The sequence below is a fragment of the Ambystoma mexicanum genome, chromosome 9 (genome assembly GCF_040938575.1).
Source record: "Ambystoma mexicanum isolate Mex_15411 chromosome 9, UKY_AmexF1_1, whole genome shotgun sequence".
Lineage (NCBI taxonomy): Eukaryota > Metazoa > Chordata > Amphibia > Caudata > Ambystomatidae > Ambystoma > Ambystoma mexicanum.
The window spans coordinates 425947634-425975115 of NC_090931.1; the positions used below are offsets into that span (position 1 = coordinate 425947634).

The window sequence follows — 27482 nt, forward strand, 5'->3', positions numbered from 1 at the left end:
ATAGAAGCCAACAAAGCCCTGAGGCAACTAGGCACTAGTTACAGTTAGTAGAAAGTTACAAGTTGCAGGTTACACGGTTGCAAGATGGTTACAAGGTGGGCAGTTCCAAAGCAGTCACAGTAAGTACCCGACTTGACTTAAGTCTGAAGGAAGTTTTAAGGCATACCCCGCTTAGCGGGTCCATATTAAAGCACGGTTGGCGTGTGAGATCACAGTAAGCAAATATGGGAAAAAGTAGTGCAGTGGGTTGCAAGGTGCACACCGGCAAAGCCACACACTGTGGGGCTTGGGGCTACATCAGCTGTGCGAGGCATTGGAGTGCAGAATCGGTAAAGTATAGTGCTACTAGAGTGGTGGTGGTTGCAGGGTAGGCCTTTTAGGTACCTTTGAGGATAGTGGTGGATATTTGTTAGCTGGGGCAGCCCCTTGGTAATATGTAGAAGTGTAGGATACTTGCAGATGTGACGGTAGGAAATTCGAGTAGCAGTTTGGGGAAAAATGGATTTACAGTTTAAATGGTTACAGTTAAGATTTTTGGGTTATAAATGGGTTTACAGTATAGTTACCCAACTATTATTTACAATGCTCAACAACAATTTGTGGATGGTCCTGAAAGACACAGTATATGGCATACGTGCTATATCTTCAAATACACTCATACAATGTTTCCCCATTGCTGGTAATTACCAGTAACAAACTTGTGGTAGCAGGTGGTGCCCTAGCTGATTTGTCATATGATGTCCTCAGTGATGGCATCTGACATAGCCTAATTGGCTAAGGAGTATGGTTAAGTGGAAGGGCTGTACATTTTGCAAGTGCTGTCAAGTTGAGACACACATTGTCCTATTGGAGTCACTGCTCATGTAGATGTGAGGGCGAGTGTGCATGGAAATGTGGCCTGTCAGTGAAAGTCACATGGTTACAGACACAGTGCAATGTTAATGCATATATGCAACATATTTTGGAGTGTAAATGTGTGTGCAGTTTTTTATTTATTGTTTATTTTATTGTTTAAAGCGCGGACCTAGCCTAAGAGCAGGAGAGCGCTGCACAGGGTGCGGGTAGGCAGCATTTGGACTGATATCTTTTAACAGTAGTGTAGAACTGTGTGGTCTGTGCATCGTTATATGCGTCCATTGGAATTAGTCCTTGGTCAGGTTTTGTTGACAGAGCCATGAACAAGCTTAACCCAGTTATTTGTTTTTCACTGAATTTCAAGGGCTTTGTTGCATCAGATTGTTTCACCCTAATTTTGCTTCAACTAAGGTTTTTTCACTGAACAAAATAACCTTTCGTAAGAAAGAGTTAAGGGGATCAGATTTAATGCAACAATACCCTTGGAATTCAGCAATCGCATTTTGAGCAAGCCCAAATTAACTATGCGCCGCCTGTTGCGCAGCGTATGAACAAAATGAAGACATTACAGATACCATCACCAATGACATTATTGGGGGACATCACTAATTACATCATACATGACATCACTGATGAGATCAATAATTTCATCAAATGTGACATTGTGATTAAATAAATTGGCATATTTTTGTTGACCTTTTGATACATATTACAAGTTATTAAACTTAACAATAACAACAACATGACATAGAGCAATACAGTGATACAGAAGTATAATATGATAACGTATTGAGCATTTATTTTGTAGTACTTCTTAACTTATAAACTTTAAAATAAAAATATGGAAATACAAATGGTTTGAATTTCATGTATTAATACACAGTTGCAATACTTCACTGCAGGGAAAGTATGTGATTCTGGTAAATCTATTTCAGGTATTTCAAACATAAAATAATAAGTATATGTACTAGTAAAAAAATTAAATAAGAATAAATAGTAGAAACATGTTGAATAGTAAGTTTTATCAAAATAGCCAATGTCCACATTTAAATTCACAATTCTCCTTACTGTAATAACATTGCATGAACACAATCTTTTTTAAATGACAAGTTTTATAAAAATAAATAATCACATAGAAAAGAAAGTACGATGCCTGTGTGCATTGTGATAATATAGCATCTAAAAATTCGAAGTTCGGTTAATATGCCTACATAATTGTATATTGCGCATTACATTTAAAGAAACAATGGCAGAACACATTGGAATTAGTAAGTATGAAATATGTGCATATATGGTATGTTAAAAAACAGAGTTGTCATATTTCAAAATGTAATTAATAAAACCAGTAACATCAGTGATTGCATGCATGATGTAATTAGTGATGCCACCAGTGTTGTCATCTGTGATGTCATCATTGTGGTCATACGCTATGCAACAGGGGGAGCATACTTAAGGTGTACTTGCTTGAAATGTGATTGCTGAATTGCAGTGATTTTGTTGCATTAAATATGATCACCTTATCTCTATCTTAACCAAGGTTTTTTCACTGAATTTCAAAGGTTTTGTTATACTATAGTTTCTTCGGGAACCACTAGTCATGGCTTTCGGACATGGCCACTGTACATGTTGCATCAATAGGTTTCCTTGGGCCCCACTAGCCATGGCCTTTATTTATGGCCATTGTCTACAGCTGTTGGCCGTGGCCACTGTACATGTTGCAACAAAAGGTTTCTTTGGGGCCCACTAGCCATGACATTCAGCCATGGCCCTTGTCCATGGCCATTCACTGTGGCTACTGTACATGTTGCACTAATAGGTTTTTCCTGAGCCCACTTGCCATGGCCTTCAGCCGTGGACACTGTACATGTTGCACAAATAGGTTTCTTTGGGCCCACTATCCATGGCATTCAGCTGTGGCCACTACACATGTTGCACAAATAGGTTCTTTGGGAAAAATAGGTTCCTTGAGACACACTAGCCAACAGGTCTGAGTGACTAGCCATGATCTGTGGATGTGAACACTGTACATGTTGAAACAATAGGTTTCTTTGGGGTCCATTAGCCATTACCTTCGATACAGAGACCCATTACCCCCAGCCTAGGAGATATGATCACTGGAGGTGTAAAATTCATTTTTTTCCACAGGATTCCCCCAAAATTCCCCTGATAATGGCAACAAACTACACATACAGCGGCATTGAACTGCCCATGCTTGCGGAATTCCCCCAGTATTTCACTGATAATGTTAAAAAATCCCAAACTCTTTCCTGTTCTCAAGTGCCCCCTCCTCATTACACGTGCGCCCCCCCACCCCCCACTACATTCATTTGCTTTTTCCTCCGAGGCCCTCTCCTGGCCATTATTCCCATCACTGTTTGGTTCAAGTGATGCATTTTCTTCTCCGAGGTGGACTTAATTGAAATGTCGGTGCTCAATTTCTGGTGTTTTGTTGTATTAAATCTGATCATCTTAACTTTCTCTTAGCAAATGGTGTTTCACTGAATTTCAAGAGTTTTACTATACCTTAATTTCCCCATGGGCCACTAGCGATGGCCTTCGGCCGTGGCCACTGTACATGTTGTGCCAATAGGTTTCTTTTGGCCCACTAGCTGTGGCCTTTAGCCATGACCATTTGCCATGACTGAACATGTTGCATAGTTTCTTGAGGTCTCATTAGCTATGACCTTTGGCCATGTCCTCTGTGCGTGTTGCACCAATGGCTTTCCTTTGGGCCCACTAGTCATGGCCACTGGACATTTTACAACTCTAATTTGTTACCAAACACCCATTGCCCCCTGCCCTGTAGATGCAGGCACTGAAGATGTTAAACCTTTTTTTCTGACCCCTTATTCCTGCGATAATTTCACAGTAATCATTTACAATAACAGAAATTCCCACGGTAGAGTTGCAAGCCGTCGATTCCCACGATAACAGGAAGAATTGCTCAGAATGGAAAAGTCTTCCACATTCTCACAGACACTCAATGTGTCCCTCTTCTTTTTTCCAGGTGCCCTCAATCCACTCAAATGCTTCCCCCCAGCCCTCTCCCATTACACCCTATCAATCATCACTTCATGTAACAACATTTATTTTTAGTGCGTCTGGCGGCATTGTCGCTGTAATCTCATGAGATTCACATGGTCTTCCCCTGATAAATGGAAAATGTTATATCCTTAACTCCCTCCAAACCCACCCGCAAATCCCCAACTTCACATGGTGTCTTCTTTCCCACTTCAGACTTCTAGGCTTGTGTGATTGATATTGCTATTGCTATTTATATAGTGTCTATGGCCAGGTCATCTAAGCTCTGTTGTTCAAAACAATCAGTGTTTCCACAGGAGTGACTATATAAACAGAAGAGTTTTGAGTCTCTTTCTGATGTTGAGAACTTTATTAGACTCTGTAAGGTTATGAAGGAGTTCATTCCAAAGATTGATGCAACCTTTTTCCTCCTCCAAATAGCATTTTGAGTTCTTTCATATGTGGCTTCTCCTGGTAATATCATGTGAATCAATCACATCGAGCACAAAGAAAAGGTGCCTTTTCATTTGTGAAAAGTCTCTCAGCCTCTCTTCTGCAAAGCACCAAGGCTTATAGAAAGGTTTTAAGGAGCATGGTGCACCCTGTTCTGTCAAATATCTAAAAAATGTTGGATGGATTTACCCCCAAACCAGTCAAGGAAAGAAGGTCAACGGTTTGTGAGCAAATTGTTTCTCATTTGGTCCAAATCTACAAAGCGGTTTTCACGCTACAGCTGTTCATAAACTGCACTTTTTCTCTATGGGAAAATAAATGGGAGTAGGCTGAAAATTGCATGTTTATGTTATCTTAATAACCTTTTCATTTTTTAACGAACTGTTCAGACCATTTCCAGTTTGCGGGGGTCATTGAGAACCTATTTCTTTGGAAAACGTCATCCAAATACATCCAGCAAGTCAAATGTTATTAGCCTCGCTCAACCTCTCTGCTGCAAAGCACCAAGGCTGATATAAAGATATAAATGTTTTAAGTAGCAGGAATCATACCCTTCTCTGTCGAATATTTTTCAAACTACTGGATGGATTTACCGCAAACCAGTCAAGGAAATTACATCACAGCTTTATGTCCAAGTTGTTTCTTATTTAGTCCAAATCTGCTCAGTGGTTTTCAGGCTACGGTTATTCTAAAACTGCACTTTCTCTCTATGTTATGTTATGTAACACGATTTTGTAAAGCGCACAGTCGCCATGTCAGGGCTGGCTGGAGTAGGTGGTCGAGTAATAGGAAAGGGCCTGTACATAGAATAAACATTGTGGGTTGCCCAAGTCAAGATGGAGAGAAAGAAACCTTATCTGATTGGTTTAAGGAACAATGATATGTTTGCTTTGTCTGATTGGTGGAAAGATAATGTGTTGGATTCTTGGAGGTGAGCAAGATTCTAAACTGCCTTTCATCCATAGTAATTCAGTGGCTGGTTGTACATTTATTAAGCTCCTTAAGTAAGGCCTTCCAGAGTTCAGAAAATCTGCTAAAGAAGTAAGAAAACCGATTGCTGTGCCTGAGAGAACCTGAAGACATCAGGTGGGATTGTTCCTTTTAAAAGTTTATAGACTTTCACAGACAATATTCAATACTTAAAGAATTTAAAGTTATTTTATGATTATACAGTGAGTGAACTCTTTTACACTGTTTAAGAAAATAAGAAAAGAAGTTATAAGAGTGTGCGCGTTAAGTTTTTAATGTTGTTTTCTGCATGATGAAATTTCAAACGGCATTTGCGCGAGTGCAAGTCTTTGCATCTTCAGCAACGTCATTTAAGGGATCGTGTGCGCAGTGAGCGATAGTGCGCAAGTCCAAATGAACTGTGCGCGAGATCGTTTTTAGCGCGAGTACAAGTTTTCACGTCTTTAGCAGCGGCGCGTATAAATCGCGCATCTGTGTTGAGCAATAGTGCGCAAGTCCGAATGAACTGTGCGCAAGAATGTTTCAGCGCAAGAACAAGTTTTCACGTCCTTAGCAGCATTACGTGTAAATGAGCATGTACGTAAAATTAAAGTGCGTGTTGAGTAAAGAACTAGCGCAAGGTTTTTTCTGAGTTTTGAAAACTCGTGCGCGTGTTTATTTTTCTCGTCGAATATGCGTGTTTAAATCTAAAACTCATACGCAGGAGGAGCTGCTTTTAAGGAAGTTAAAGAATACTCATTTTCACATAACTTTTACACTAAAAGGAGATTCTATAATACAAGAAAATACTGCATTCATTTAAGCATCTAAGTTCAGACTTTACAGAGCTTAATGTAATGAAGAATATCCAAGACTGATAAGCACTCGCAAGAGTCATTCACTTTAGAGTTCTAAAGAGACTATAGATGGCATAGGGGCAAGATTTATTTAGAGAACCGCGACCGTTTTTTAGGGTTTTCAATATGAATTAATAACCTCTAAGTCATAACAGAGGTTAAAGAGGTAAAGAAGTTAGTATTTGTTAAAAAAGAATTTAAGAAAAGAAATGTATATCATTGCATAAGTAACCAAGCGTATTTGTTTTATCACAGATACCAGAGCCTACCAGGAGGTTGCAGGGCAGCAGTGTCTCATTTGTTGTTTTCTCCACTTCCCCTTTCCCTTTATTGGGGTTCTCAGCTCAGCTTTTACTTTAGGGTTGAGTGGTGAACTCCTGGTGAGGGTCTGTGGGGCCAGCATCAGCTCCTATGGAATTCTGTCAAGCCGGACCTTGGCAGGATTATTATAGCTAAACTCTGCCAACCAAAGAAGATCTACCCAGCTCCCCCTCTCCTGCCAAAAAGCCAAAATTACTCGTTCTATCTGGCTGTTAGTTTGTGGGTGATAACTTGAAGAAATCCGTATCTCAATCCCCAACGCCCTACAAAAAGCTTGCCAAAACTTAGAAATGAACTGAGACCCTCGATCAGATACAATTTGTGTTTGCAATCCATGCAGTTGCACCACTTCCTGCAAAAACCTCTTCGCCAAATTCCTTGCAGGGGCCTCTCCTTTCATTGGAATGAAATTCCCAGCTTTGGACAGTAAATCCACCACCACTAATACTGTGGTAAAACCTTGATCTTTAGGAAGATCTACAACATAATCCATAGAGATTATAAACCAAGGACTAGGGGGTACAGGTAACGGGTTGAGTAGTCCTGATGGTTTTCCTCCTCCAGATTTAACTCGGGCACAGATCACATAATCTTCTATATCTTGTTTCATACCCTTTCCACCAGAACTTCCTTTCCACCAATTCAATTGTTTTACGAATTCCAGGATGACCCACCAACTCAGATTTATGACATTCTTGCATAATTTCCATTTGCAGTTCTTTACTTGGAAGATAAATCTTAGAATACAAACATGGAAATCCATCAACTAAATGTCTTCCTGAATCTTCCGCAAGCCAAGATCAAATTGCCTCCTCTGGCAATTTCTTTTGAATTTTCTTAAGAAGCAAATCCTCTTGCTTTGTAGTACTCAGAATAAATCTATTTTCTGCAATCACTGGTTCTGGTAATAACTAATTTTCTACCTCTTTAGAAGAACCTTGTCAGGATAAAGTGTCCGCTTTACCATTTAACTGCCCTGGCTTGAATGTTATAACAAAATCGTATTCAGAAAAAAAAGCGACCATCTAAGTTGTCGAGGCGATAATGGTTTGGCAGATTTCAAAAACAGAAGATTCCTATGATCAGTTAAAACGGTTACTGTGAATTTTGCTCCCAAAAAATAATGCCTCCATTCTTGAAATGCTTTCTTGATTGCCAGGAGTTCTCTATCAGTAATTGTGTAATTCATATCTGCTGGAAGCAACTTCTTGGACAAATAGGCCACAGGATGCAATTGCCCAGTCTCTGGATGCCTTTGATAAGTACAGCTCCAATTGCAGTATTAGAAGCATCTGCCTCTACAAAAAATGGTTGGCAAGGGTCTGGATGTTTCGCCCCGAGGATTCATGGCGCTAGAGAGGGGGGAGCCCAAAGAACAGAACAGAGAAGCGAAACATCATCAAAAAATCAAAACAGAAGCGTTTTTAGGGCCTTTCGAAAAGACAGATGGTTGGGCAATAGCTTCAGTGAGAGAGGGAGGGTTTCCAGAGCTGAGCGGCAGCCACAGAGAACATGGGAACATGAGTAAGTTGAAAACAATGGTGTTTTGTTTTCTTTCTAAATATTTCATTTTATAGCATATTGTTACCAAAGTTTCCAGTTTGGGGGGAGGGGCACTTGACAAACATTTTGTTTTGAAAGTTTCATCCAAATCTATCTAGCAAGTCAAAGGTTATTAGCAATAAAAGTTTGTGAAAAAAGTGCTGCTTTTTCATTTCTTAAAAGCCTCTCAACCTCTCTTCTGCAAAGCACCATGGGAGATATAGCTCTTTTTGGGAGCAGGGATACACCCTTCCCTGTCAAATATGTTTAAAACTACTAGACGGATTTACCCCAAACCTATCCAGAAATTGAGTCAATGCTTCGTGCCCAAGTTGATCCTTATTTGGTCCCATTCCCTACAGTGTTTTTTGCACTTCACTGCACATAAATGCAGACTTTTACTCTATGGGAAAATGAATGGGAGTAGGCCGTGAACAGCATTTTTTTGCTTCCTAATAACTTTTGATGAATCTTTCCCAAAATGTCCAGTCTGAGGGGCAAAGGGGAGCTGGGGGGGTGCGGTGTCAGGTCAAACCTTTTTTTGGAAAATACCAGCCAAATCTGTCATGTAAGTCAAAGGTTATTAGCAATAGCATTTTCGGATTTCCTATGGATCTAGGCAATCGCGTTTAGTATGGTGAGGTGGCCACTGCTCTATCTATATATTATAGTGCAGCGGTCACCACACTACAGTTAAGGTGCATAGCTAGTTGCATAGGAAACCCGAAAATCTAATTGTTAATAACTTTTGATTTGCACAGTGGAATTAAATGATATTTAAAAAAATCCCAGAGTAAACTCGATTTCCAGGAGGGGTCTATGCAGTTGTTTTTAAATTATTTTATGGGCAGGGGGTGTCCCCTTCTACCAGAATTACTGCTGCATTGGTCCCATGGTGCTTTGCAGAAGAGGCTTTTCAGAAATGAAAAATCTGCCATTCTTTGTTTGCTCGATGCGAGCGACTATCGCGATAATTACTGCGACAATGTGAAAACGAAAAGGGAATAAATGCTATTTGGAGGAGGAAAAGGGATGAAATCACATCAGGCTAGAGGTGGAAAGGGGGAAGAGGACATCATGTGAAGTTAGGGAGTTGGGGATAAGCAGCCAGTCATGGCTAGAACGTTTTCACATTACTGCGGTAATACCCCAAAAAATGTTTCACTGATCAAAACCGCCTGTTATCATGCTAATTATCACAGCGGAACGGAAACTGAGGAACAAAAAGAAAATGGCGGGACATCTGTTGTTATCACATCTACTAGGTGGGGGAAATTGGTCTTTTTGCCAGTGGCCCTGGGCAGTGGGCCACAAAGAAACATATTGGTGAAACATGGGCAGCAGCCACAGCCGAAGGCCATGACGAGTGGGTTTAAAACAAACCTAGTGTATAAATACATGCAGTGGGCACAGCCAAAGGCCATGATCAATGGCCTGCGTCAAATGCCATGGCTAGTGGTCCCCAAGGAAATGTGTAGGTGCAACATGTACTGTGGCAACGGCTGAATCCCACGGCAAGTAGGCACTGAAAAACCTATTGGTGCAACATGTAACGGCCGTGGCCACTGCCTATGGCCAAAGGCCATGGCTACAGGCCCTTGAATAAACTACGGTATCACAAAACCCTTCAAATTCATTTAAAAAACTTTAGTAAAGGAACAATTAAGTGATCAGATTTAACACATCAAAATTCTTGAAATTCCGCGGATGTGAGAAGTGATGATCATCTTAACTCGGCATCCCCCCGTTGCAAAGCCCAGGAAAACATACATAACAGATGGGATTCACAATGACAAACAACATTAGAGGCCGGCAAGATAGGTCAGTGGGTTGAGCGCTCGCTGCAGCAATCTGTGTGAAACCCTTAGGTCACAGGTTCAAATGGTGGCAAGGCCAACTCAGCCTTTCATCCTTGTGAGGTCGATATATGGGTATCAACTCCGGTTGGGTGATATTGTATGTGTATGTGTTCTATGTAAAGCGATTAGCTGTAAGCGCTATATAAATAACACATCATTAGATCCTAGGGGTCGTCAACGCTGAGTTAAGATGATCATCACTTCCCACATCCACTGAATTTCAAGGGTTTTGTTCCATTAAATCTGATCACCTTAACTGTCCCTTAACTAAAGTTGTTTCAATGAATGTATATCAGGTAAATCCAGCCCTCCAAACACCATCCATGCACCATTCTTCAGAGGGTTGGTGGCCTTCCGAAAAGGAAAGACCAACTCACACTCCTACTTTCTCAGGCACATACACAGGGATGTGGATGGACGTGTCTAGCAGATCTGCATCCAGGTAGGACTGGATTCCATTTATCCAAAGGACCACTCATGAGGTCTTAGTCATAGTTCACAAAGGCAGACTATCCAAAATGGCCATTCCAGTCATGAAAAATAAACATCCAGAAAACTGCCAGGTCACAGGGCTTTAAAAACAATAGGTAGTCATGTTGATGTTTTCAGGGAGCAAGTGGCTACCATAGCAGTACAAAGGCTACACCACTGTGCCACCAAATTATACAAATCTAGCTACCACCACCCTTTGACACTGATAAACTTTCTGAGTAGGTAAAATCCCAGCAAGAGAAATTAGGGAACTTTCATAGAGTGGTGTAATCTTCAGTGAAACTTTGGGAAAACCTCTCGCTGTTGACAAAATTAAGTCAGGAAACCAAACAAAAATGAAAAGGCTGAGTGACTTCCTCAGTAGGAAAAGAGAAATGTAACAAGCAATGGGTGCCCAACAAAAGTAAACGTAACAATGTACAACATTCTGAAGGGGCAAACTCTAAAGAGGGTTTCATTATGAATTTGGGTTCTATGTATTTAGACAGATAACAAAAAACAATGAATGCACCAAAGTTTCAACATTTCTCCCTGAATCAGACATTGCAATTTCACAGCTTCACCTATACTTGGCATTGCTTTAACTGCAAATTTGAAAACGAAAGTTTGAAATGTCTTTTTTGCTAGATGCTACTTTTAAGTATGTTTTATTTAAACCGTGTTGGGTTCTGCAGCCCACCTGTTACACCTGTCCAGATCCTCCTCTTACTTTGCTTACTTGTAATTAATTGCTTGGCACAGTTTAATGGGGGGCACACCTGGCTACACCCGATCTATACCACTGATGCTGTCATTTTAACATGGTAAACCCTACTACCACCTATTCGCTTCTGCCAACGCTTTAACCTGGCCTGCAGCATTTCTTTTTAAACTTATTTTAAAGTTCTAATACCATTTTTGATTTTTTTTTAAGCTTTTCATTTTCAAACTTTCGTTTTGGACTATTGACCAGATGCTGAAGCTTGCAGCACAGAGACATTCTATGAATCGGGCAAGGAGCATAAATGCACTCATGTTTAACAGATCTGTAAAAACAACTAGCCTTTCCCTTATCGTGGTGCTGTCAAGTTTCAGCTGAGGATTCCTTACCTGAAAGACCAATTTCACCACCAGGGCGTGGCTCTTGTATTTCAGACTTGGTGATTTACTGCTCATCATTAAGGGCAGGAGTTGGTCGATGCACTGCTCAGGACAGAAGGGAGGAGAGCAGAGATAGGTCAATTAAGAGGGATCCTGCTATCATCTTTTTGGGCACAAAGACTTGATATCATGGGGGGAACACTCAGATCCTCGAATTTGTTAAGCTTCTGTGCTGGGAATTGACAGTGCTTTCTAAAGGCTGCACGGTACTGTCACGTCGTCCAAGAATAAGAACCTTTTCCTGTGCCTTTTATTTGTTTGTCAATGTCCAAAGTAAACCACATAAGTATTGGGTACCTTTTTTTAGGGTGCTCCTCGCTCTACACACTGAAAGGGATGCATAGTGCAGTGCATAGCATTCATATAGGTAGGGACCAATGAGGGGCTGAGTCACAAAGAAGTTGCTATGAGTAACTCTGAGTTACCCTGGAGTTACTCTTAGGGCCTCTGAGGGAAGACACTTGGCACAGTCAGTCCACTGTGCTGTATTCCGCATTTGAAATCGGATTCCCAGGCCTCATGATGCGAAGCATGTTCTCCAGGGAGCAGCGGCAGCCTCTGGTGAAAGTAAAATAGTGCAGAGAATAGTTTTGCACTGAGAGAGGCAAACACCAGTGCAGTGGTCTGAAACCTCTTGCTCTCCAGATGTTTTGGACTACAAGTCCCATCTGCCCTAGCCAGTTTAGTCAATGGCGAGGGGTCACAGGAGTTTAGTCTAAAACATCCAAAACATCTGGAGAGCCAAAAGTTGCAAACCCCTTTACTAGTGCAAGAGAGGCCTGAGTTTGAAAAACAAAGTTTGTGGAGTTGTAAAAATCTTCGAGGCAATTGAGTAAGATCTAAATTCTAAGCTCTGAATGGAAAGTTATTTTTCCAGACCGAAGCAAATGGTGGGAACTCACCAACGAAAACCAGTGAATATATGGCCTGACAGTGGGAGAGGGCAGTGAAGATTAGGAAAAAGCGTGTCATGGAACTGGAATGTAAATAACATGTTGGTAATGTATTCAGACATATGTATGGTGCACGCATGGACTTTAAACTGGCACACAAAATCCATTTTTCTTATATTTGTTGTCATTTACGTGATTGTGAAACGGATCCCGTTAATTTTGCTCTATGTCCTTCATCAGGATTCCCTAGTGGAGCAGCATTGAACACATCCATGTCATTACACACTTAAATCGCTTAACCTCCTCCTTAGGAAACATGACTACAAGCTCACCTCTGTGACGTAAAAAGGCTGTATCGCTGTATCGTACAATCGCAAGAGTTCTTCAATCACACTGATTGCGTGCTGTTCGAAAATGCCCCAGTGTAATAGATGGCTGATTGCACATACTGTTTTTAACATTATTTTCTTGGCCTGTACAGAGGAAATATAAAATCTGTCACATGAATTCACATGCCAAACTTCACATCGTGCCATACTCGTTCTATATTATATAGGTAGGGGAAACATTTTGCTAGTCGTATGATGCTAGCTTCACAGCTCTCTTTCTACCGATCTCTTGGTGTTAAAAGCAAATTGATGAGCTTTACGTTAACCTAAAAGACGACAGGTTGTCAAATGTTATATATGTATAGATGAGTCATGACAACTCATAGATGAGCAATACACTATCCCCACTGCGGTGTGAACCTGCAATCTACCCACTGGTTGGTATGCCCTGAGTATGATCAGGTCAATGTTGTGCATGGAGAAGTTCTGAGCACCCCTACGTCAACCCTAAATGTTTGCTAAGGCAGGTGAAGAGGTGAGGGGAGGAAGGAGTGACGCGCAAGGAGTCCAGAGGAGGAATAGTCAAGGTAGCCAAGAGCGGGAGGCCCAAGCTTTTCAGGTGCAGGGGGGCTATTCCTGTGGATAAGCAGGGTGTTATGAAGGGAGGTGGTAATTCCTGGCTCCACCTCACCCCAACAGAGGTCAGTTGGTTGAGAAGCAAAGACTTACGCAGAGAGTTTGTGTGGAACCAGGACTGGCAACAGGCTTCTGAGAGCCTTTCAAAGATTTGGAATCCGCTGGGAAAACGCAACGTCACTAAGTAAGTCAGTGTGACACCCAGTATAAGAGATTTGGGGCCTTATTATGAGTGTGGCAGTCCGGAAACAAGGGTGCCGGTAAGCTTATCGGCACCCTTGTTTCCGAACCGCCACACTACGAGTTTGCCTGCTGAGGCTGCTGCGCTCGACAAATCTGACCCTGCTGGGCACAGCTCCACGGCAGTCAGACTCATCACGGAAGCATCGGCACCCTCGTAACGGTGCCAATGCTTGCGTGAACCCATTCCCATGGAGTCGTGTGGGAGAAAAGAGAGCAGAGGCAAATGTGGGAAAAAGTCGGAGAAGCAGAGATTTGTATTTGTATTTGCTTTTATTTATACAGTGCTTAACATCTAGGTGCTTCACAGAGATCAAAACAGTACAACAATAGGATATGACAGCAAGCCGTTAGCAAGCAAATGTTCTTTTAATTGCGTTTCGAGAATGAAGAGAGAGATTGCAGTCAGAGATTGACTAGAAAGATGGTGGACATTCCAGTGCTTGGGGCGAGAAAGGAGAAAGAGTGGAAATGAAAGGAGGCACAGGGAGGATGAGAAATAACCAGAACAAACAGAAACTGGGAGTGAAGGGAGAAAGAAGAAGAATAGAAATACACTGAGGAGAGATAGAGGGAAGAAAGACCATAGAGACATTTGAATACTAAGCAAAGAAATGAAAACAGGCTCCGAAAGTCAGCCACCAAAGAGACCGGAAAGCAGAGGAAATAGAATCATAATGAGAAAGAGTGTAAATCACACATATCTAAGAATGATAGAGCAAAATGGAGCAAGACGGTAGACAGGGAGACCATGTATAAGGCAAAAACAATAGAATAAGCATGAGAAGACTAAGGACGAAATGAATATTTTGGAAGCATGGAAAGTTAAGAACCAGTGAGCTTTACAGAAAAGTTGAAATTGGCAGGAGTGGGAGATAGAAGGAATATGAAATGAAAATGAGAGGGAGGAGTTGTCAGGTCTTGATCAGTTTAGTTTGTGGCAGAGTATGTTTTATGTATGTTCTGTCGATTATTGGGGGTGATTTAATCTTGGAGTAGCAAACAGTAAGAAGAAAAACATTCTGTAGTTTGTTTAACCTTAACTACAATATATCAGAAGGAGAGCTTCCCAATCGACTCCCAACAGACACAATACCAACAGCAGCAGCCCCCAGCACACGTCGCCTGTCGGGAAACAGCAGTGGTGACCTCTAGCACTGCAGATATCCCCTGCCAAGGGGATCCTCGTCCCACTCAGACCCCAGTGAAGAACATGGGGGGAAGGAAAGAAGGAAAGAAGACCTAAGTGGACAAAGACCTGGGGAAAAGGACCTTGAACACCCAGAGCCCAGGGCTGCCCTCAACCATGCTCGGTACAAGAAGGGGAGACCTCCCACATGCAAATAGCAAAGACCCACCCAGAGTCTTAGTGGACATCCACCATGTCAGATCATGATGTCCGCAGAGGGCACATCAGGGGGCGCACCAGGACCCGCCAACCCCTCTGGGGGTGCCTCACAAGTACTACACCGCCCTCAGGCCTTTGATCTTCACAACACCAGCAACCTAGGGGCCCTGATGGGCAACCTGGTTAAGGGACTTCTAATTCTATGTAGGAGCCATAGGGCTCACGGACGATGCACGTCTAAAAAACACTCTGTCCATGATAGTAGGACCTGCCATAAGGGACATAGCAGGTGAACTGCTCAATTTGGAAACAGCATCACACTGAAACCTACACGAGAAGCTGTCGGAGTACAATAACAGCGGTCGCTGGAAGAAATGGCCCTAGCTCGCATATAGGCAGCGGTAGTCTCACAACTCGACAACCTAGTCAAGATCTCCATAGAGCAAAAACCAGTTGAAACAGATGCCATCAACAAACTATTTACCATGCCTAATCAATCTGGCAGACGATCAGAAGCCATGTTTTTCTGATGTGGATATGAGTATCCCCACCCTGGCAAATGCCCAGCCTTAGGACAACAATGCGCTGCATGCAACAGCGACGACAACCACTTCCGAGCTGTCTGTAAAAATACACTAGTCACTACACCTAGCAGGAGAGCTCTCAAAGAACAACGGAGAACCACATGGATAAGCCCCACAGGAAATAAACAGGACAGCAAACCCAGATGTCAAAGGTGAAAAGAACTGAAATGCAGAAGCTCCTATGCTCGAGAGGATCGTCCCCCCCCCCGACGGCTCCAGACGCAGTGGTAGGAGAAGATTTGTCCGGTACATTGTAATGAGGTCACCCTCAAGCAGCGACTCCCCCTCGTCAGGGAGGACCAACGGAAGAAGGGCTACGTGTGGGCTCTGTACAACAGGACAGCCACCTAACACAGCCCCGTCCTCACGCTACTCGTAAATGACACCCCACTAGAGTTTCTCATTGACACAGGGGCGACAGTCAATATAATCAGTGAAGAGGCCTACAATGCACTCTCCCGGACCCCGGAGCTCAAATAGTCAACGGTCGGCATCTACCCATATAGGTCCACCACGCCCCTTCCCTGCAAGGGTGTCATATCTGCCTGGTGCACTCACAAGGCCCACGCCACAAAGATCCTGCTGCATGTCCTAAAGACTGAAGTAAACAGCAGCTGCATACTCAGCTTCAGGACGGCGATCGAATTGAGGCTAGTACACATCCTGCACCAGTTAACGGCCCACAAGTACTTCACCACACCTGAAGACATCGAAGCGGTGTTCCCAAATCTGGTCAGTCAAAGGACAAGGAAAATTAAAATCCAGAAGATACAACTGCACATCAACCCCGAGATCAAACCAGTGGCCCAACACTTACAGGGCATACCAGGGCATACCCCTTAATATACAGCGGTAAGTGGAGGAAGAGATAGACAAACTCCTACAACAGCAAGTCATTGTACCAGTCACAGGCCCCACACTGTGGGTTTCACCCATAGTCCCGGTGCCCAAGAAATCACTTGATGGCTCAATAAGACTATGGGCCTCATTACGAGATTGGAGGTAGCCTTGCCGGTAATACCAGCAAAGCTGCCTCCATACCGACAAGAAATTCTGGCACCTGCGAATGGGCAATTACTGGGGTTTTCCAGCCCAGCCTGACCGGGTAATTGCCCTTTCGTGGGTGCTGGAGCCGGTATATCCCCATTCCCATTTGAGCCCCATAGGGTTCAATGGGGATGGGGATGCCTGTAGCACCAGCACCGTTCATAACGGTGCCAGTGCTACAGGCATGCTGTGCTCGCGGGTGCCTTTCATTCCGCAAGGATCCAGGCCTGTTGTTAGCATCATCCCAATTACCATTGAGCCCTATAAGGGCTCAAATGGGAATGGGGATGTACAGGGTCTGGGTTCCTGGAATGGAAATGGAAATACTGGGCCCTCCAAGGTCGGAATGGGCCAGTATTTCCCCATTCCAGGAACCAAGACCCGGTATCCGGAAGGGAGGTAGCCATGCTGCAAAAAGCAGCATGGTTACCTCCTTCCTCGTAATGAGGCCCTACATCTCGTCACCCTACAGGCCCAGCCCAAGCGGGCCATCCATTGCAGACGCGTACATTAATTATATCGTTCACCATCTACAGCCACTCCTGGTGGACTGGGCCAAGCTTGCATCTGCATCAGAACAGGACACAGCCCTCACCATCGTAACTCGCTGCGTTAAGTCAGGAAAAACCTCACATTTGAAACATCAGGCTAGGAAAGAGAGTCAATCGATGAAGGATGACATCGGGTGCATGGACTTGGTAAAGGACAAACTGATAGTCATTGGTAAATACATTGTCATGAATGGTTGTAAGGTAATCATACCGGAGTCGCTAAGAGAAAAGACAATCAGGCTGGCACATGAAGGCCACCAGGAGGTGCTATCCACGAAGCATCTCATTGAACAAAAGGTGTGGTTCCCCAAGCTTGAGACCATGGTAGAGGAGACTGTTGGCAAGTGCTCGGTATGCACGCAGGTGGCTCAGCCTCTACACACCAACCCTCTACAAATGTCCCAGCTCACCGAGAATTTCTGGGAAGAACTAGCGGTGGATTTCTTTGCAACTCTTTGCAACAGTACTTACGTACTCGTGCTGATCGACGAGCACTCTTGCTTTCCAGACGCCCAGCTGGTCGAGAGTACGTCAGCCACCTGGACTGCATGCAGTCAACATAAGGGATCGCAAATATCATAAAGTCTGACAATGGCCCACCATTCGCCAGCCAGGACTTCCAAAACGTTGCAAGATACATGGGGTTCCAGCACAGAAAGATAACACAACACACTGGCCTCAACCTAACGGCATTGCGATAGATTTATGGCCATGATCAAGAGGACACTACAAAGAGCCACCATTCTTAACAAGCCTTTCGAACAAGCGCTATACCAACTGCTGCGTGAATACCGTTACACGTCGCACAGCACCACAGAGGTCTGCCCCTCTGATCTATTGTTCTGCAGACACGTCAAGACAAGATTGTCTGAAGGCCCCACCCAGCCACCACCAACACTGCTTGAATGGCAAGCGAGAAACAAAGGTCAGGAATAGAAAATCAAAATGAAGGACAGGGCGGACACCCGACAAAGAGTAAAATAATGCATCATTGAACCTGGGGACCAGGTGCTGGTACGCCAACCAAAGGGCCGGAAGGAGGACTCCACCTTTGCACACGAATCCTTAATCATGACCAGTAAGAAGGGCACCATGATCACAGCCAGTGGAGACCAGCAACCATAACCAGGAACTCGTCACACTTTAAGAAGATCACAGCAGATCCATCCCTTGCATGGGAGCATGCATACCGTACCCAAGAGGACAGGCAATCGGATGAGTTATACCAAGGGGACGGTGAACAATCTGAAGAAGACGTAAGCAGTGAAAAAGAATCCTTGTCCCCGCCGATACCATGTCTTCCCTTGAGGCCTCAGAGATGTCGCATGAAGCCCCAGAGACTGATGGAGGAAATGGGATGATAAATTGTGAGTGATCTGTTACGTCAAAAAGGGGGGAGATGACATGTTGTATGCGCCACCTATAGCCCTCCCAAATCGCTAAGGGGGGGCGGCTCTCATTTGGGCCAAAACACTGGAGATGTGACGTTGGGAATAGGGAAGGGGGAACGGGGGCAGGGTGAGTCAAGTATTGACAAAAGTAAGTTGTGCTACGTACTCGCTCCGTGTACGAGTTGTCATTCTCGCCGGAAGCAAGACCGGCACATCCTGCAGCAGTTTGGTGGTCCCGAGCTGCACCCTCACAGGTGGATTCACGGATTGCCTGGATCCTTCCTGAATTTTCTTTCAGGTTCTCATAGGATGATGTCTGCAAAGCCTGCAAAGGTGTTTCAGGGATTGCAGTGTGCGTAATACACAGAGGCCCTGGATGAGGTAGGAATCCTGAGGGATACGGCTTTCCCCTCATCCAGGACTTGCATCACAGACGTGGCTGGTGTCCACGGTCACTTCAGTTGCCTCCTCTAGCCTCCAGTATGTGACTTTGTCACACTACACACCTTTCGTGAGTATATTTTCCTGAGTGCACAACTGCAGAAACTCCATTTTATTTTTTACAAACTCTGTAGCTCGAATAAAAGCATGCGCTTTATATGTATCTTGAATGCAAACACACAAAGGCTTTATAAATCAAAACATACAACTTCATCTTGCTTCTCAACTAGAACATATTCCCTCAGTAAATGTTCAGAAACAGCCAATTTACAAGCAGGTTTCCTTCTTCCATAAACTGCTGGTTGAAATGTGTCCTCTGCAGTCTCATCATTCTATAAGTGGGTCAATATTCACGGCCTTATATTTAATATACATTACAGGACATGCATGCTCAGGAAGTTGAAAGAAATGCTATTTTAGAAAATAGGCTTCTACTCCATAAGGAGAAGTCATCAGTTGTGCCACTGAAATAAAAGTGCTGCAGCCTGCAGCCAATGCTAGGTACTGAGGTCAGGCAAAATACAGTACTTATTTAGGAAAATGGCAACCCCTAAAATGCGGTTTCCTGAGCACACAGCTCCCTTGCCCTCATCTGAAGTCACCCCTGGAAGTGAGCAGGGTCTCAATAACCCTATGTTCTGATAAGCTGAACAAATACAGTGCCCCCCCCAAAGCCGTGGGCCGCTCAATAGCATCGTGATTGTTGGATAGCATGTTTAAAGGTGCATGTCACCCCAGCCTCTTCAGACAACTAATCTATATAGAAAATGGGTCCCCACATTATTAATCACTTCCGGGTTCACTCACTCATAATGGTCAATTACACACTACCTGACAAGGGAGGTCACCCCGTTTCTGAGGGAAAGGATTCTTTGGATGAGGCAGGCTGTCAAGCGCACTATTGAGTTCGTTATAAGGGGTTCTTTGCTCCACTGATTTGCCCAACACACTTCAATGTGCTTTCCCAGGGACATTTAGGAAGACAGTGGGCCTCATTACGAGTCCGGCGTTAACCGTGCTGTAAATTCCGGCAAGTTACCGCTGGACTCGTATTACCATTCCGCCTCCGTGATTGCCGGAATCACCGGGGCATTACAACCCCAGTGACCCGGTAATTCGGGAGGCGGAATTCTGTTAATCCCCATTCCCATGGAGTCCCATAGGACTCCATGGGAATGGGGAATGGGAAACACCGGGACCATGCTGTAATGGTGCCGGTGTTTCCATGTCCGCCTGCAGGTGGGTGGTGTTAAACCCGCCCGGTCAGACCTGGTGGGAGTGACACCTCCTGCCTGCAGGACTCTTAATCAGCCTTTCCGGAAGAACGGCGGTGGCGGATTTACCACGACCATTCTTTCCGGACTGGCTGACTCGTAATGAGGCCCAGTATGTACTTTTAAGGCAATAAGCTAAATATATACATTGGCAATGACATGATTTACTATTGAATGTTTTGATATCAAGTCCTTACCACTGATTCTTTGTTTTCGAGCCAGAAATAAAAGATGACCACAAAGGCCTCGTTAAGTGTGGAAGCAGCAGCACTTCGCTCTTCCGAGCTTCTTGATTTGCTCAAATATGTGTGCATGGTAGTGCTGCACTTGATTATCACTAGCACATATGAAAGAAAGAGAACATACAATTGCTGATTATGGCAACTATGACTACATTAATAGTAATATCATTAAGGATATTGGAGACTTGATGATGCCAGATGGACAGTGCATCTGGGAAACCCATTGCAGATTCATTAGCACTGAGCAGATGTCCCTGAACTAAGCACCATAATCAAGTGTCTCCTTTAGACAAGGAACATCCATGTGGTGAGAGGATTGGCAGAGGAGCAGGTCATGTGGACTCCACCAAATGCCCAATGAATGTACACGTTGCTACACATGAACCCTACAGATTATTATCCCCAGATGCACAGAATGAGGCATGCTATGGACAGCAGAACTCCATCCACTGTGGCATTGATCATTAGCATTAAATGACATGGACTCACAGCTGCCCTCAATTCTGTAATGTATTAGTTACAAATAGATTGTGTGCAACACTGGTCATGTGATGTACCAGTACCGCTCCTCAATGTGTCAGGAAGAAACATAGGAGTACAGATTGGCCCCTCTCCAACCCGTCCTTTTACATGCACCTTTCTTAGTTTAGTGTAAATGAAAGCAACCCATGGGGACACAGAATGACATTTCCCCACACCTCTGGACCAGGGAGTGGCAGCCATTGAGCCAGAAAACCCCTAACACAATGCCAGAATGCTGGCAAATGCATACATGTGGAAATGCACTTTAAACATCTAACCTACATTGTAACTTCGAGGTAAAGATTCCACTTGAGTGTTTCTCAAATCCACTCATCTTTATCAATATAATATACTTCCATCTCGGTTCTTAATAATGTGGCTTGCTTAACCCTCTCATGTCCTTAGAATATGAAATTGCACTCCAATGCTGCTGGAAATAAGCTCTATTGAATTTTAAATGCGCCCTTCCAAGCTTACTATTCATGAGATTCAGTGATTTCATTGGATAAGAACCTGCCACTGCGCTGTCCCTGATTTGCAACTAGTGTTACACTGTATACCCTTAACATGGCTACTAGATGATGAGCAGGTAATGCTATGCATACATTGTACTTGTGGACATGAGGCTGTATCTCTGGGACTCCGCTCAGGATTAACATGAAATGACTTGGATTTGATCCCAATCAACGTGGGTTCATGGTGCCTAAAACTAATGTGCCACACAAATGCGGTGAAGCTGCTGGTAGGGGAGCAGGGCACAGTCTTGTGAAGGTGCACAATTGTTAACGTAGTGGCATATTTAAACATTACAATTAAATTATCCGTCACCCATTCTGTGGGATAATACACACAATTTAAACTAAATACTGATCAGCATGATTTGTTTCAATAAACTCTTGGAAAGAACAAGGTGGCAATGTGAAAAGAGACATCTAAAATTGTTTTTTTTATTTTAATTAACATTTATACTAGGCTCCTACCCTGGCAGATTGCACTTTTTGTGGTGTCTTCAGAGGCGAGACGAATTGTAGCCATCAATTCTCCCAAGACCATATAGTGGAAGTGTACCCGAGTATCTATAGAGGAAACAGAAAGTCAGTCGTCTTCAGCCCGTTTGTCAATCTGCAGCGTGAATATATGATGACAGCATAAAAGGATCGCTCTGGATAACCCAATCGGTTCTTCCCTTTATGCATTTTGTGATGAGGTCATGCTGTGCCCAGAGTTTGCATAAGTCATGAGATACATACATGGACAGCACGCAGGCACTTACCACCATTGCTTGGTGATAGATCAGCAATTGTCTGGAAGACATTATTGTGTGGCAGGCTCCCCGGCTGGAAGCTGCTTAGAAGCAGCGTGTTTACAATATCTGAGAAGCCTTTCTCAAGAAAGATTAATATTTTTGGGATTGTTTTCTGGTACATGTCTCCACTCTGTTAAAAGCAAAAGATAGGAAATTAACATATAGCAAATTGGTAAATCTACCAATGATTTACAACACTCTCTTCACTGCCAAGTGTTCAAAGTAATAAGGATACCGCCTCCAGGGACCAGATGCACAATACAGGACTGATGTCAACAGCACATGCCATGCTTTAGTGGGTGTCAAAAGATGTGTATTTCGTATGAAAGCATTCATTTTGCATATGGGTACAATTGTGTAAGGTAATCCTGTGTGGTATGATTATCAATGCAAGTATGTGATTCCCAATCTCTTTAGGTCCCAAGGAGTGTCCCAACCCCAATCGACAGTGGAAGCATCAATGGTTCCTCCCCTGGAGTTCATAGAGGGCCCTCCCTGCGCATCACCCTCCTCTTTACTAGTGTAGCCATCTGTGGCCACCACTCTCTCCCTCCTTGACTCTTGCCCCAGCATATCTTGCACGCTCTTGTCGACCCATATAGACACTCTCTTGAGCTTTAGGTCTCCAATATGGGCCAGCCTTCTGAGTCTCCCCTCTAGTCCTCTGGGGCAGGAACAGTTAACTCTTTTCTCATCCATACAACTCTGAATAAACTCCAGTCTCCTCTCTCTGGTCTCCAGCTCCTACTTCAAACACCCACTATGACTGACCTGGGTGTCCAGGTTTTTGTAGGACTCTGTTCGCTTCACCTAGACTGTGACGGTCTGCACCTGTGTCCTGAACTTGGTAAAGGGCTATGATTGGCTGTCTCTCCAAGGTTAGCCTGATCTTACATCAGGCTTTCGGAACAAGAGGAAGACAGTCCGCCATCTTGAAATCCACTTCCCAATTCCTGCTACTGCATAGCATTGCCTCGGAAGGACACAGATCCCCTACTTCCCCAGAGGTTGGTTCTGTTGGTTCTGCTGCTTAAGTCCAACCTTTATGAATGTGAAAAGAGTGCTGGCTATCAGTGGAATTGCAACATTGTATCATCTGTGAGGGAAGACTCTTCAGATACACAATACATTAGTACGTTTGTATCATTCACTGGTGGAGGTGATGCAAAACCGCAAAATATCAACATTGATTCTTGCCTGGGCACTGGGCTCTTTCCTAAAGTGGGATGATTTGCATCAGTGTAGTCTGAGTTGTAAAAGTTTCCTGTGTGTAAAGCGGACTGGCGATGAATTGATGTGTTTGCTTTTCCTCCCATGGACTTTGGGTCTGGCTTGGGCAAACTTTAAGCTCTCGAAAAGGAGGGGGTAGACATGTCTTCTATGACTGACCCTGCCTTGTGATAATGGCCCATTGAATGTGGAGCTTGTTTTTACAATGTTTTCCCTTTCACCCGCTCTCTGGGAAGAATCATGTTAACCTTTGGATCTAATGTGAGTGATGTGAGCTTGCACCAACTACACTTCAACATGCAGGAAATATGACACCCTTTTACTTATTCATATAGCAGCACAATGTAGCAGCACATTATTCAGCAGCAACATTTCGTCACTGGATTGGTTGGTCATCTCTAAAGCTTAAGGAGGAACAGCTAACAAACAGACCCAAGCCCATCATACCATTCTGTCTTCTGGGCGCTACTGGAATCAGCAATGTTGGAAGAAAAACTATTGATGTGCTTTCACATAACTTCTTGTTACCACATTGATAACAACTCCCCCATAAAAATTCCATTCCCCTTGACCTGGGCTGTCCCACGCTTCCTGCCTACCCCTCACTTTGTTGCAGTATCAGTTGTCATGTGACTGCACATATACTTCTCATTAAACTTCTACTACAGTGTTTGACTGGACAGCTGAACACTCCACATCTTCGTCCTACTCTCATGTGCCGTTGACTTGGCTGCTAGCTCAACCTTACTTATTTATTTCATTTATAAAGCGCACAAACAACCCGGAGGCATTCAGGCGCTTTTACAGGTACAAGTCGGTACATTGAAGTTTTACATTGGTTACATAGAGACACAGGGATTTCATACATACTAGTCATATTGTACATGTTGAGGTTTGAGAAAAAGAGCTGACTTGATGGTGGGGGTGGGGGAGTTAGGAGGAGATCTGGGTTTTGAGGGCTTTGCGAAAGACCCAGTAGGATTTCTCAGCTCTCAGGGGGAGGGAGTGGGTCATTCCAATGTTTGGTAGTGCAGTAGGGGAAGCTGGAGCCTCCAGCTTTGCATCTTCTCACTTTAGGCATGAGGAGTCTGTCCGATTAGGGGTCCTCATGTAGTGGGCTTTCGTGATCCTTTGTGTGAGGTAAAGGGGTGCATTATTAGAGAGGCACTTGTGAGCAGTGGACAATGTTTTAAAATGGATCCCTTCCTAGATGGGCATGTCAGTGAGCTTCCCTTCTGGCATTGGGGATTCTCTTAGGGTGTTATTTTGTATAACTTGCCATTGCTTAATATTTCCTGCAGAGGTACCTGTAAATAGGATGTTACAATAGTCTACCTTAGAGCCAATGATGGCCCTGGCAATGGTTAGACAATTATTTTTTGTGAGGAAGCGTCTGGCTGCGTAAGCTCCCGAGGAGGCAATGGCACTAAGTTGTCTGGAAAGGGTGAGTGAGGCGTCAAGGTAGACTCTGAGTGTTTTTACTGTGGTTGATACTGGAATCACACATTGGTTGATCTGGAAAGAGGTCTATTGAGTGTTCAGCGACTTTCAGCCATTGGGGGTGCCGACAATTATGATTGCTGTTTTGTCACTGTTTAAGCAGAGGTGATTCACTGCCATCCTTACCTGAATAGTAGAGTAAATGATGTTGAGAGTGTTGGAGTCTTCTGTGTAATTGCCCGAGAGTGGGATCAAAATTTGAGTGTCATTGGCATAGTTGGTGTAGGCTATGACGAGGGAATCTAAGTTGTTGAAAAGTGGCTTGGTGAGGATGTTGTATAGGATGGGTTCAATGCAGGACCCCTTGGGGGATGCCGCAGGTGATGGGGGAGGGTAGGGCATTGGCCGTGTTTGAGAAGACTCTCATGACTCTGCCTTCCAGAAAGGACTCAATGCAGGCAACAGCTTGTGGGGAGAAGTTGACGTGAGTGGTGAGGTGTTGACATAGGATTTGATGGTTCACCAAGTCGAAAGCTGCAGAAAGATCTAGGAGGAGGAGCAGGGCGCAGTTTCCTTTGTCCCTGATCTCATCAAGCTGATTCTTGAGGTCTAGAATGGCAGATTCTGTTCCATGGCCTGGGTGGAATCCGGATTGCTGCATCCCTAGGATTTTATTGTCTTCCAAGAATTGCTGAACCTGCAAGTAGGCTGCATGGTCTAGAATTTTAAGTAGGAAGGGGACTGTTGTAATTGGCCTATAGTTATCTGTAGTGGATGGGTCAAGTGAGCTTTTTTTTCAGGAGGGCAGGACCCAGGCTTCTTTAAGGTATGGTACCGTTGACAAAACAACCGTTGATGAAGGCAGTAATGACTGGGGCTAGCATGTCAGCAAAGTCTTTGACAAGAAGAGCTGGGCAGATATCGCCTTTGCATTTGGAGGGTTTCAAGCTCTGGATTAGCTTTAAGACTTTGCTTACGTCAAGGTCTCTGAATGTGAATTGTTTAGTGAAAGGAACTTGGTGGGGAGTAATTGAGTTGAGGTTGGTAGCTGCTGGGTCATTCTTGAATGAGGCTTGCTGTGAAAGATTTTTCCTAAGAGAGCTGCTTGGATGTCAGAGCACCATGAAGATTCTTTGGTGATGGTGGAAGGTGAGGATGTGGGGGATTATAATTCCCTGTATATGGTAAAGATTTCTTTTGTATTGGAAGAGGCAGTGCTAATTCTTGAATTAAAGGAGTTGGATTTGGCTGCGATAATTTCTGTCTTATATTGTTTAGATATTTTGTTGAACTCATTTTTCAGAGAGTTGGAGGGGTCCTTTAGCCAGGTGAGCTGGGCTTGACATTTCATTGTGCGGAGTTCCATGAGGTCCGGTGTGAACCAGGAGTTAGCATGTCTTACTGTTTTGGATTTGTGCAGGGCTAGAGGAGCTAAGGTATTCACTGCTTTAGTGAGGAATGAGGCATATGTTGCCACTAATATGTTGGGGTTGGATGCAAATGGGTGCTGAAGTTCTAGGGTATCGAGCAGGGGAGGGATTTGGGCTCTAGTGAGTTTGCGTGAGCTATGTGTTACTCAAGGGGGTAGAGGGTTGGAGGTTGTGTGGACATTGGAGAGCTGCGGGATAGAGAAGAAGATGATGTTATGGTCAGACCAGGGACAGGGCGTGGTGGCACTGGTAGTGTTCCTACAGTTGCGGTCAGTGATCCAGTCTAGTGTGCATCCTTTAGAATGTGTGGGAGAGGTAACGCTTTGAGAGAATCCTAGGGTGTTGAGGGTGTCGGATAGTGAGGAAGCCTGTGGATCATTAGGATTGTGGAGGCCCAGGTTCAGGTCTCCCAGTAGAATAATTCTAGAGGAGGCTTTCAGGTTGTCCTGTAGAAGGTGAAGTCCATTTTGCTCAAAGATGTGGGGGGGGGCAGGTGTGCGGTAGAGGAGGTGGATGGTGATAGTGCATGTAGGTGTGGGGGAAAATTTGAGTGAGAGGATGTCAGAGGGACCCTCAAGGGTGGACTTGCACCTTGTGAAATGGAGGGATTCTCTGGCTATGAGGGTGACGGGCCTCCTCTGGCAGAGGCTCTATCATTCTGGAAGATGGTGTAGCCCTGGCATATAGCTAGGGACAGTGCAGGGCCGCAGACCTCATGAAGCCATGTCTCTGATTTGGCTAAGACTTCAAGGTTGTGTTCAGAGATAAGGTCATTGACGTCCAATGTTATGTGCGGGCAGGGAGTGAGCGTTTACGAGGGCGCAATTGAAGAAGGGTTTGTTGGCTAAGTTGGGGACAGGTGGTCCCGCAGCACGTCTGTGGTTAGGATGCTGGGGTGGTGGATTCTGTTGTTGGGGTTTGGGTGCTAGTTTCCTGTACAAGTTAAGCCTGACTGCAAGGTACATTTTAAGCCTGCCTGCAAGCAAGCACCAGAACATGTAAACCTTCATCATTGTAGCATATACAATTTTGCTGATGCCCCAACTGCTGCACCTCTGATTGATCCCCTCCACGGGTAGTTAACTTGCCT

General features: G+C 44.1%; 1 protein-coding gene across 1 annotated transcript in view; it reads right to left on the minus strand.

Moving 5' to 3' along the window:
• The window catches only part of LOC138489651 (maestro heat-like repeat-containing protein family member 1), a 176363-nt gene that overhangs the window by 39117 nt on the left and 109764 nt on the right, over positions 1-27482 (minus strand). The window contains exons 11-15 of the mRNA XM_069617324.1: positions 22260-22422; positions 21967-22062; positions 20420-20559; positions 12714-12854; positions 11438-11530 (exon numbers count right to left, since the gene is read on the minus strand). Coding sequence (XP_069473425.1) covers positions 11438-11530; positions 12714-12854; positions 20420-20559; positions 21967-22062; positions 22260-22422 — 633 coding nt within the window. The remainder of the gene's footprint in view (positions 1-11437; positions 11531-12713; positions 12855-20419; positions 20560-21966; positions 22063-22259; positions 22423-27482) is intronic.